This window comes from Peromyscus leucopus, chromosome 9 (genome assembly GCF_004664715.2).
Source record: "Peromyscus leucopus breed LL Stock chromosome 9, UCI_PerLeu_2.1, whole genome shotgun sequence".
Taxonomy (NCBI): domain Eukaryota; kingdom Metazoa; phylum Chordata; class Mammalia; order Rodentia; family Cricetidae; genus Peromyscus; species Peromyscus leucopus.
This window is the reverse complement of record NC_051070.1, coordinates 57,847,042-57,859,506: the sequence shown is the minus strand read 5'-3', so window position 1 is coordinate 57,859,506 and position 12,465 is coordinate 57,847,042. Positions and strand designations below refer to the sequence as shown.

The 12,465-nt window shown below is 47.9% G+C and overlaps 1 protein-coding gene across 3 annotated transcripts in view; it reads left to right on the top strand.

The window, feature by feature from the left end:
• Fbxo16 (F-box protein 16) overlaps window positions 1–10,174 on the top strand; it is a 52,320-nt gene extending 42,146 nt beyond the window's left edge. For 2 of the 3 annotated variants that reach the window (XM_028890012.2, XM_028890010.2), the window contains one exon: window positions 9,908–10,174. In XM_028890012.2, coding sequence (XP_028745845.1) covers window positions 9,908–10,078 — 171 coding nt within the window. In that variant the 3' untranslated portion in view covers window positions 10,079–10,174. Of the gene's footprint in view, window positions 1–9,094; window positions 9,121–9,907 lie in introns of all 3 variants that reach the window. The other variant, XM_028890013.2, reaches the window with a different exon arrangement.
• The last annotated feature ends 2,291 nt before the right edge of the window (window positions 10,175–12,465 follow it).

Here is a 12,465-nt window from a genome sequence, read left to right as displayed (position 1 = left end):
GGAGATGGCAAGGATTGTCACACGGCTGAGGCAGTGAACAGTCCGCATAGCTCCATAGAATAGACCTTAGGTGACATAAAAGAGGGGTTAACAGACTATCTGGAACAGCTGGAGCTTGAAAAGACCTGGTGTTAGAAACTGGTCTGAGGAGATATTTAACTTTTCCTGCTGCATGGCCATTATAGTGGCCTGAGACACTGATCCTCCTTTTGCTGTGAGAAGTCCACGCTCCCTCCAAATAGCAGCGTGGGACAGGAGGATATGAAAAGCATATTTGGAGTCTGTAGAGTTAGTGGCTAGGAGAAGAAGTAAGAGAGCTGCTGGCGTGTCTGGGAGGAGGCAAATGTGTGGAGTGAAAAGAAATGGATGCTCCTACCTTAGCTAGGAGATCCATCATCCCATTAAAGGTACAGGGCAAACTTTAGCACCACTAAGAATGTATGTGTGAGAGGGATGCCTCTGAAAATACAATTAAATGGCAGGTGTCTGCTGAGGTAGATAAGGCCTGTCACCCTGTACATGGGCCAGAACAATAAAGGAGAGGTGGCATCCCAAGACTTCATTTTGTTTTGTTTTTTCAGGCTAGGTCTTTCCACATCAATGAAGGCAATAAAAACAGACCCCTGTAGACATGTCCGTGGGTCAACCTGATCTGGACAGTCTCTCACTGAGACCCTTTTCCCAGGTGATTTCAGATTGTGTCAAGTTGACAACTAAACTAAACATCACACTTTCGGAGTGACACCAGGGAGAATTCTATACCTGACCTCCCAGGGCAGGTCACAGTAAAAAAATTAAAGTGCATGGAAAATATCCCATAAACTCGCCTTTGGGATACATGTATAAGGTATATAAAAAAACATCAATGAATTCCCTTAGTGGAGTCAGAGCCCATCCCTAAGGTAGCTCATCACCCATATGCAATATTGCAAAACCAAATACTTCTGCTCCCAAGCATTTCAGATGACGATGACTGTACTAGCAGGTGCAGTTAAATATGGAATCTCACCTGGGACCACAAAGCAGGTGTGAGAGACAGCTGCCGAGGAGCAGACAGAGGAGGAACTGGAGGAGAGACCAGCCTTGCAGCCAGAGGGCGGTGGCCAGGGACTCCAAGCAGTGGCGGGAATGTTCAGGCTATCCCCATCTTCCCCAGGTTTCCTTTCCTCTTTGGTCTGCCTTCTGAAGTGGGCGGGGCTGTGCTCAGTCATGTGATGTGCTTGCCTTGCCTCCATGAGGCTGTGGGTTCAATCCCCAGCGCCACCTAAGCTGAGTTTGGGGGCCACATCTGTAATCCCAACAGTCAGGGGATGGAGAGAGGAGAATCGGGAGTTTAGTGTCAACCTTGACTCCATGAGTTCAAGACAAGCCTGGGCTAGAAGCCCTGTCTCAAAACAAAGTAAAAGTGAAGTGCAAGCCATATGTTTTCTGTGTCCGTGTGGCCTTTGCCCCACTGTGTGTTTGGATATGTCTGTATATGTGTGTATATATATTATGGGTCTATGTACGTTCCCTGCACTGGCTTCTTGGCACTCACACGCTTCACTCCGACCTTCCAAACCGAAGCACGAGGTGCACTGAATACACCACCGCCGATTTTGGCTGTCAGTGTTGATGCCTAAAAGGACAAGCCTGGGCCAGGCAATGGTAGCACATGCCTTTGATCCCAGCACTCTGGAGGCAGAGGTAGGTGGATCTCTGTGAGTTCAAGGCCAGCCTGGTCTACAGAGCGAGTTCCAGGACAGGCACCAAAACTACACAGAGAAACCCTGTCTCGAAAAACAAAAAAAATAAAAGAATAAAAAATAAATCAAAGGACAAGCCTGGGAACCCCGTCTAGAGCCTGCATGTCTCCTGTACTGCTAGGGGAGCTCACTGCACGTCCCCTCCCGTTGCCTCCCTTATCACACTAGATATGATGAACGGCCTCGGCATTTCCCGCTCAAGGGGCTTCCTGCTTCTCTGTCACCAAACATTTAGACAGATGCCAAATGGTTATTTAAACCAAAACAAAGTAGCATCCACTTCGGATCCACCAGAAGAGAACTCTGCTCGTGAATTATATGTTATTATTATATGTGTATCTATGATGACAGGTTTGAATCACTGCTACTACAGTGTTAACTATATGTGACTGTAGATAGTTGAAGGAATGCATATGTGTGTGCATCTGTGTTTGTGTAGTTTGTGTATGTATGTGTGTATTTGTGTACACAGGTATGTGCATGTGTATATGTGAATACGTGTGTATATGTGCATGTGTATATATGTATGCATGTGTACGTGTATATGTGTGAATGTGTGTGTATATGTATATTGATTGTATGTATGTGTGCTCATGTATGTATATGTATGTACGTTCCGGCTATACCCCAGTTTCCTTTCCTCTTTGCTTTGCCCTGTGAAGTGGGCAGCTGTGGCTCAGTGTGCTTGCCTAGCGTTCATGAAGCATTCATACATGTGTATGTATGTATATGTATTGTGTTAATGAATGTGTATATGTTTGTATTTATATATATGTATGTATATGTATGTTTGTGTGTATGCATGTATGTGGATTTGTGTGTGTATATTGTGTGTATTATGAATTTTGAGAATTTGTGTGTTTATGTTTGTATATGTGTATTTATGTATATGCACATGTATTACACACGTGTATGTGAATGTGTATTTGTATATGTATGTGTATATTATGTATTTGTGTATGTATGTGTATATTATGTATTTGTGTATGTATACATATGTATTTGTGTGTGTGTATGTATGTGTGTGTGTGTATGTGTCTGTGTGTGTATCTGTGTATGTCTGTGTATATGTGTCTGTGTGTATATATCTTGTCTGTGCATGTGTGTGTGTGTGTGTGTGCATGCGTGCGTGTGCGTGCGTGCGTGCGTGTGTGTGTGTGTGTGTGTGTGTGTGTGTGTGTGTATCATTTGATAATATGAGGCTTCACTGAAAATCTGGAAGACGGTGTGCTGAGATAATGGCTCTTGTGAAGCAGGAGTCAGCATGCCGATGTCTGGATTGTATGGCCCATGCATATTTTGCAACATGTCTGCTTTATTTCACCTACTTGGATGGCCAAGTGGCACAGACTTGGAGTCTTGGGTTAAAATTTCAAAACCCTGGCTAAGTTGCCTCATCTTCCTCCGCAGCTGACGGTTGCCTCAAGATAACCAGACAAAGGCATGCTTGAGGCATGTTCAGGCGGTGCTGATGGTTTCTCCCTAACACGTCCTGTCTCCCCCAGACACAGGGCGTGAAGAGGACCCTCTCTCATGGTGCTGACCAAAGCAGGGTCCTGCCCAGAGCAGAGACAGAACAGGGGTCTTCCTTACCGAAGAGCAGGGAGGGCGGCCCAGCCATCACCCCTCAGGGATCCTGCCCCAGAAGGACCTCCTTCTCAGTGAGGATTCCTCCCTCTCTGTGAGCTTTCATCTCCATGGACGGTCACCACTGATGATCATCCCGGTTTACGTGACTCACGCAAAAAACCTTCTGCTTTTATGATTTCCAAATAATAATAATCCACATTTAGACACAGAATTACCTATCACCCTGTACAATATGGAAGGGATATAATTCCCAAACACTGAAGCGGGTGGAGATGCCTTCTGCAAAGTGAAGATCTGCCATGTCCCCGCTGTCCCTCTGACTCGGAATCTCATTCCTGGCCTCGAACCAATGAACTCCAGTGATTTTCCTGCTTCAGCTTCCTGAGCAGTCGGGACTGCAGATGCAGGCCTGTGCTCGGCTCTGCCACTCTCTTTACTTTCTGCGCCCCCCCCCCCCACACACACATTACAGAAGTGCTGGGAAGATTAGGTGAACAAATGAACGTCTGATTCCAGGTACTTACACTGGTGGCCGCTGGCTTTCGGAAGAGCTCCTAGGACACCTTACGTACTATGCTTAGCGCTGTGTTTCCTCGTTCTCCGTACTCACTAAGTGCTGTCACTCTCCTCATGGGTCCCTGGGCTTCTCTGATGGTGGTGTTCGTATGGCTGATCATTTCCAGGTGGCTGCACATACATGAAAAAATTTTTTTAAAAGAATAGCTACAGGATAAAAAATGTGGGTCTGTGGACTGACTTATTCATACAGGCTGTCTCTTGCTTGTCGCTTTTCGAGGACACTGTTATTTCTTGGGTCTGTCAGCTTCAGCAGCCTCTGGGTCCTCTCACGCACTTTCCCAGCATCCAGCCTAGCACCAGCATTTTCTGTGTTATTTCAGAGTCTCCTTGCTGCGGCCATTGCTGTGCAGTAAAAGGAGACACTAGGAGGGGTCTCGTCAATTCAACAAGTGCTTTGCAGGGATTAGACGAGGCACTAGGGACACCACTAGGATAAGACTCAGTTCCTGCCCTCGGGAGGCTCATAGGCTAGAGGGGAAAGACTCCCAACTAGGGAAGAAATAACTAGGTGTCCGGGGTAGGTCATTGTACCAGTCAGTATTCATTCACTGAGTCTGAAAACTCAGCAGACATGGTAGGGTTGAGGAACTCGTGGGTCTCCCAGTGGACCATTCAGAGGAGGCCTGAACGGAAGAGCCAGACTCAAGGGGAAGAGCAGATGGAGAAGCAGATCCAGCCATGATGATGTAGCCACCAGCTGCCCAGGAAGTAGGCCAATTCCAGCGAGTCCGTGTTGAAAGCCTGGACTTTACAGCAGCTGTGGTCAGCTGCCCAAGAAGGGCCCATTCACCATTCCACTGTGAGTGGGGGATGGGCTGGTGAAGTGCCAGGTTAGCTGAGGAGCTGTTGGCATTGGTGGCTGCTGGGGTGGGGTGGGGAACAGGAGTCATTCATTTTTCCTCAGTGCTGTGGCCGCTGGTGAGTTACCCGTGTTCAGTAAACACTCATTAGAGAGTTATAATAATAAAAAATTTAAAAGCCACAAAAGTAGGAGAAGAGGGGTTCAGGGGAAGTAGGAGGGGGTTAGAGAGGGCAATAGGGGGTGAACAGGATCAAAATAAATTACGTGCATTGTGAGTTATCAAGAGAGAGGAACAATAACTAACCCTGTGGTTTTGTGCTGACATGTGTGTGGCATGTGCACTTGTGTTCCCGTGAGCAACGCTTGTGTTTTCTGTGTGCATTTGTACCTGTATTTATCGTGAACATTGTGAATGCACACAGTATCTTTAGAAGGCGATAAAGCAACAGATAACCTTGGTTGGCCTTGTAAGAGGGAAGAGAGGGGATGAATGGAGGGATCTCATTGAGCCCTTTCTCATCTTTTGAGTGTTAAATTATGCAGAAATGTAGCCTATGCAAACAATGAAGAAGTTCTTTTTTTTAAAGGAAGGGGAAAAAAATCTCAGAGGCCCACTTGGAGACGCCCGTTAAGGAAGAAGCTTCACGGAGGAGGGAGGGTTAGTTCAAACAGATTCGACCTAAGGTGCTCAGGGATCAAATGAACCACGTGAAATCAGGACTTCCGTCACCTTCCTAAAATTGTCCTTGTTGCTAAGTTTATGTCTGAGAAGGTAGACACTTCAGGGGTCTCAGGGGGAGGTAGCCAAGATCAGTAGGAAGGAAAAGGCTTGGGGAGCCCTGGGGTTGGGATGAGGGGCGTTTCTAGTTATTTCAACCACAGTCAGATGTTGCAAACCAAGATCCAGCACTCTAAGGTTTTTATTCTTTTATTTATCATCCCTGTTTTTCTCTTAAATTTTGTGGCTCATGCCTGTAATCCCCTGAGAGGCTGAGGCAGGAGGATCGCTATGAGTTTGAGACTAGCCTACGCTATGTTGCTAAGTTCCATGCTAGCCTGGGCTACAGTGTATATGACTGTGCCTCTAAGACACACACACACACACACACACACACACACACACACACACACACACAGAGCAAAAAGCAGATATTAAAGTCTTAAACTGGGTCTGGGGAGATGGCTCCGTTGGTAAAATGCTTGCCTTGCAGACACAAGGACCTGAGTCTGATCCTCAACACCTATGTAAGGTGTGTTTGTGGGGGAAGCTGGTCGTAGCGGTAGACTCTTTAATCCCAGAGCCGGGAGGGTGGAGACAAGCCGACCTCGGGGGCTTCCCGGCCTCTCTCACTAGGCAAGTTCTAGGCCACTGAGAGACTTTGTCTCAAAAAACCAAGATGCGTGGCACCTGAGAAATGACCCTGGAGGTTGTGCATCCACATGTGCATCCACATACCTGCATGCACACACGTGTGCACACAAAGGCATGCACACCAGCACACCTATGTGAACCTACACACACACATACACCCAAAAACCAAAGCAGACCAAAAACAAAACAAAAAAACCCAAAACAAAACAAAAAGTGGGTCTTAAACTGAAGGAACCAGGACAAGAAGGAGAACACATAAGAAAACCAGCTTCCCAGAACTGCTCTCTGCAAGAAAGAGAAAGCCCACAGTCTGGACGGGGTGGTGACAACTGCTGTGGAGAACAAGGCAGGGGCGCTCCCGGGACCTGCCCCCGTGAAGAAGGAGAGTGGCGAAGAGCCTGCCCAGGCCTGTGGCTGCCCCGGGCTCAGGAGCAAAGGGTTCCTCAAATTCAGTGACAGATAAGCAGGGCTCGGTAATAGGATTAAACTGCAAGTGTTACAGGTGACGGGGACGAGCCCATTCTTGTTATCCTAAGAGCCGGCCTCGTCCTCATCCAGCAGGCAGAGCTTTGTCTGTACTGTTCCCGACAGGGCACAAAGGAACACTCCAGTTTGTTCTCTTGCCCTGGGTGGATCTGCAGACAGCTGGAAACAATGGTTCTATCCTTGGTTGGTTGGTTTGCTCTTTGTGGTGTTGAGGGTTGGACCCAGGGCCTCCCATGTGCTAGGCAAGTGTTCTACCATTGAGCTGTGTCCCCAATTCTCTTTTTATTTTTCATTTTGAGATAAGGTTTAGTTAAGTTGCCCAGGCTGACCTAGAACTCTTTATGTAGCCTAGGTTGGCTTTGAACTAAGGATCTTGGATCATGAGCAGACTAATCGGAATCTTAAGACAGTACTGAAAATGTCAGACGAGAGAAGGTTATATGCTCTCATCCCACTTTTAATGTTGACCTTTTGACCCTTTGAACTTAGCCACTTGCTACTTTTCGGGGAGGGGGGGAATCACCATCCAATATGTTCTGCACCTCTGTAGACAGCCCTTGGGGAACCAGTGAAGTGCAGGACCCCAGCTTTGCAGGCAGGGAGACCAAGACTCACAGAGATAAATACTGATGTGCAAGAACAAGCAGTCAAGGCGAAGTTAGGGGACTCAGAAATGTTCTAGGATCCCATTGATGGAGGAACCCCAGAAAGTGAAAGCGTTCAAGATAGGCAGGCTTGCTGGGCAGTGGTGGCGCACGCCTTTAATCCCAGCACTTGGGAGGCAGAGCCAGGAGGTTCTCTGTGAGTTCAAGACCAGCCTGGGTTACAGAGTGAGTTCCAGGACAGGCACCAAAACTATACACAGAAACCCTGTCTTGAAAAAACAAAACAAAACGATAGGCAGGCTCATGCACACCTGTAATCCCAGCATTTGAGAGGCAGAAACAGGAGGATTGCTATAAGTTCAAGGCCATCTTGGGCTATACAGAGAAATGTTAGTCCCAAAACACAATGACAGGGCTGAGGAGATGGCTCGGTCAGTAGAATGTTCTCTGTGAAAGCATGGGGACCTGCGTTTGATACCCAGCCAGTGCCAAATAAAAGTTGACAGTGGTGGCTGGCCTGTGTCTGCAATCCCAGTGTGGTGGTCTGAAAGAAAATGGCCCCCAAAGGTAGTGACACTATTGGGAGGTGTGACTTAGTTAGAGTGGGTGTGGCCTTGTTGGAGGAAGTGTGTCACTGTGGAGGTGGGCTTTGAGGTCTCAAATATGCTTAAGCCACATCCAATGTCTCAGGTCACTTCCTGTTGCCTGCAAATCAAGATGTAGGACTCCTTCCTTCTCCAGCACCATGTCTGCCAGCACGCCACCATGTCAACCATGATGATAATGAACTGAACCTCTGAAACTGTAAACCCCCCAATTAAATAGTTTTTCCTTTCTAAGAGTTGCCGTGCTTGTGGCAATAGGAACCCTAACTAAGACATTCATCCTACCCATAACCCCAGCTCTGGGGAGACAGACGTGGGTGGTGCTTCCTGGCCAGCTAGTCTAGCTGAATCAGCAAGCTCCAGGCCAACAAGAGACCATGCCTCAGACATCAAGGTGGAGAGCATTTGAGGAAAATAGCTGAGGTCGACAGGCCTCCACATGTACATGTGTGTGAACACATATATAATCCATTCGAATCTCCAGGTGTAGTCATACACGCCTGTAATCCCAGCACTCGGGAGGCAGAGGCAGGAGGATCAAGAGTTCAAAGTGGCCAACCTGGCCTATATATGAGACCTTGTCTCAAAAAAAAAAAAAAAGACATTCAAGCCTCTAGGAGAAGGTGGACCTTGAAGGATGAGTTAGCTGTAAGGAATTCAGGCAGGTCAGAGATGAGGAGCAGGACCATTCTACATGATTCGTCCTTGAGGGACAGTGAAGGGACAAGTTAGCTGGAGGGGGACAGCAAGTCACACCAATCACTGGCTTCTGAGTCAATGAAAATTAGAGTGAGATTTTTCCAAGATTCAGAGGAAGCCTGCACACATCTGCCAGGGTGTAACATGGATTCATGATTCCACAGTGATCTGCCAGGATTGGGGGGTGGGGGCGGGGCTTCGGCCACTGGAATCGTCTTTCATCATTGTGCAATTGGAGCCAAGGTAGAGGCACACTATTTACCGTTTGTTTGTTTGTTTGGAGTCAGGTAGTCTAGGACTGTGTAGCTCAGGCTGGCCTTGACCTTTCAGCAGCCCTCCTCCCTCTAAATTCAGACAGCCAGGATTATAGATGTATACTATCATGCTTAGCTCTAGGGCAAACTTTTTAAATTTAATTTATTGAGATTGGGTCTTACTATGTTGACCAGTCTGGCTTCAAATCCACAGAAACATACCTGCTTCTGCCTCCCGAGTGCCTGCCTTCAAAGGCTGACTTTATAAAGCACTTCACTCTTTATGGCCTCAAGCTGAGATGGTCTTATCTTCTTAACTCTCTGTTCCTCCCTCTTCCATTTCCTGCACACCACCAGATGTCAAGGAGAGATCTGTGGTCACTGTGAGTTGGGGTTGGATTGTCAACCTGGGCCATTTGCCTTGTTCCCCAGGGTGCATGCATATGAGTAGAGTGAAAGGCATGGGGACCGTGCTGGTGTTCCCTGGTCTAAGATGCAGAGGTCTCTGGAGCCAGCTGTGACACTGTGCCGTGTGACTGTGGCCTGCAGCTGTCATGCCTGTTTCTCCTCCGTTTCATTGGCTGGTAAAATGGAGATGGTGAATACCCCTCTCCCTCCCTCCCTCCCTTTCTATCTCATGATTTTCTTGAGGATCAAATAAAATGTGGCGGGGACTGGGGAGGTAGCTTAGTCTATAAAGTAAGTGTTTGTCTTATAAGCATGAGGACCTGAATTTGACCCCCAGCACCTGGGTGAAAAGCAAGGCATGGTTGTGTGTACTTATCAGCTCAGCACTGAGGAGGTCAAGACAGGCAGATCCCTGGGGCTCACTGGCTAGCCAGCCTAGCTTAACTGACGAGCCCCAGACTACTGAGAGACCCTGTCTCAAAAAACCAAGGAGGGTGACTCTTGAAGAATGAACTCAGCGCCCTCGTGTGTGTGTGTGTGTGTGTGTGTGTGTGTGTGTGTGTGTGTGTGTGCGCTATTTTGAGGGTGAAGATTTACTAGTTATATAGTTCAGTCTATGAAATCTGCATGGGAGTGATGCAGGAAATTTTAGAAATCCTCATCTGCCTCATGACTTCATTCCGTTGCATCATATCATTTAATTGTATGACCTCCTTAGACACTTTAATAGCCTTCCTTCTAATGGTACTTTTTCTTCCCTAGATGTCCCTGAGTTCCCATCCAACAGTTCCAGTTCGTCTCGCCTGGCCTCTTCATCTGCCAGCGGGACCCTCAGATCCTGAAGCAGCAGCTACGATTCTCATGGAGCACTTTCCAAAACACCCTGGGCTTCAGTCATCCCCCTCAGAGGCGCCAGAGTTGAAGCCGACTTAAGGATGGAACAGGACTTTTCTAGAAACGACAAGGTATTCTTCACAGATGAGAGTTGGATTCCAGCTAGTCCTCCATTAAACTCTTTTGGTTTAAGTACCTTGTTGTGAGTGGTCCTGTGGGTCTACTGTATCTCAAGACAAGAGAATGAATGGCAGAAATGGTAACAAGTGCCAATGGATAGGTTGGGTTTGATGAAGGGATGTCTAATGGCCTCATGGGTAATACTGGGCAAGTCAGGGTCCCAGAAGAAAATGACACCCCCAAGCCTCCTTGAGTAGTTGGTAAAGGAGATGCTTAGAATGTTGGGGTTGTAGCACAGACAGACAACACAGGTTTCAACAACAGAAATGTGTTTGCTCACAGTCTGAACACCGAAAGTCTGAGATGATATGTCAGCAGGTAACGCCAAGGTCTCCTCTCTCCACTGGCCATCTTCTCCCTGTCTTCACAGGACCCTCTTCTTCTAGGTCCTGTTGGACCATTCCAATGGCTCACTTAACCCCATCCATCTCTGTCTCCAAACGCAGGCTCATTCTAAGACACTGGGAGTTGGGAGTTCAGCATGCGGATCTGTAGGGGGCATGGTTCAACCAGTAACACATACTGTGGGCAGGATTAGGAGATGGGATGCTATTGAGGGGGCAGCGGTGAGACCCTTTATCATCCTTTGGGCCAAAGAGACCAAGGGAGAAGGGAGATTGGAAGTCTCGGAATCCAGCTTCTGCTGTGGCCCTGGAAGAGAGGCTGGCAGACAGGATGTGTTCGAGGTGCAGAGGAATGTGGGGAGGGAGGCGGCCGATACCCAATCTTCTCTCTTAACACCCTTCCACACTCCTGGCAAACCCCATCTGGAAGTAGAGGCAAAGATCCTTGTGGTTCAGCCCTTAGCTGCCAGCCTCCTGAGGTAAGAGAGCAGAGTTGGCAAGGCTGAGCAGAAAGTCTGGGTAGGTTGATGGAAAATAGCCAGTACCATGGAGGAAAAGAATACAGGTCTGGGACCAGTGAGATCTCAGCCGGTGAAAGCATTTCCTGTACAAGCCTCATGACCTAAGTTCAGTCCTTGGAACCCACAGTGGAAGGAGAGAACTGACTCTTAAAAGGTGTCCTCTGGCCTCCGCACACATCAGCCCCCTACCCCTCACCAACCCAACAATAGAATACATGTCTGGAGAAGTTACAATTGGCATCTAAGCAATTTAAAGGAGCTTTGGAGTAACTGGAAAAGGAAACAAAGTTGCTTAGCCACAAAGACTTGAGTGCTACTGTAACAGGCCCCCAGCCCTTAACACAACCGACGCCATGTTAAAGGCACCATTCCCATCTTAAAACCCAGCCCACAGGCCCCGATGCCTGCCACCATGGAAACAAAGACCTAATCCATCCAAGACCTAGTCCATAGTTCCAGAAAAGTCCTTAAATGTGCTGACCTTGATTTCTGGCTTCTGTAGTTCTGCTTCTCGCTAACTGAAGTGTGACAACCAGGACGTGGTTTTTTTGCATGAAAGACAAAAAGGGCTGTTAAAGCTCAGGGCTGCATGATTTGGGCAAGTTCCCTATGCAGCCGCCAGCTAGCAATAATGACTTTCTTTTTTGGCTTTTGGAGTGTCCGTGTGGTCATCTCTGGTGGACTTACCTCACAACACTGCCTTCTGCACTAAACCACCTACCCATGTACCCATCTCAGTGTCCCAGAAACTGCTGTTCTGGGATGCAAAGTTGCCTAAGGAAGACAAAACAGAAAAGCAGGCCTTGCTTTTATAGTTTGAGTATGAAGTAGCCCTCCAAGAGGCTCATGCGCTGACCGTGTGGTCCTCAGGTGGGAAGTGATTGCATCATTAGGGTCTGACGTCCTGGGTGAGTTAATTCATTGAGGCGTTTATACCAAATGTGCTTTTAGGAGGTGGGGACCGGTTGGAGGGAGTAGGTCCCAGAGGTCGTACTTTGAAGGGTCTGTCTTGTCCTTGGCCCCTTCCTGTCCTGCTCTCTGCCCTGTTTGCTACAAGGGGAGCAGCTTCGGCTTTCCCCATGCTATTCTCCCTTGCCATGCATGGGCCCAGAATCAGTGCAGCCAAGTGGCCGGGGACTGAAGCTCTGATGCCAGCAGTCAAAATAAGCCCTTCCTCTGTAAGCCGTTTATTTTAGATGTGTTGTGCAGAATTGAAGGGAATGGCAAACACGGCCATCCATTGTGATGCCAGACAATTCTTTACACACACACACACACACACACACACACACACACGATTTAGAACACGATTTGCCCCAGACTGACGGTACAGAATGAAGTGGTGTGTGGTGTGTGTCCCAATGATGGGTAGGGACAAAACAATCTAATCACCTTGCGGGGCGGTGGTGGCACACACCTTTAATCCCAGCACTTAGGAGGC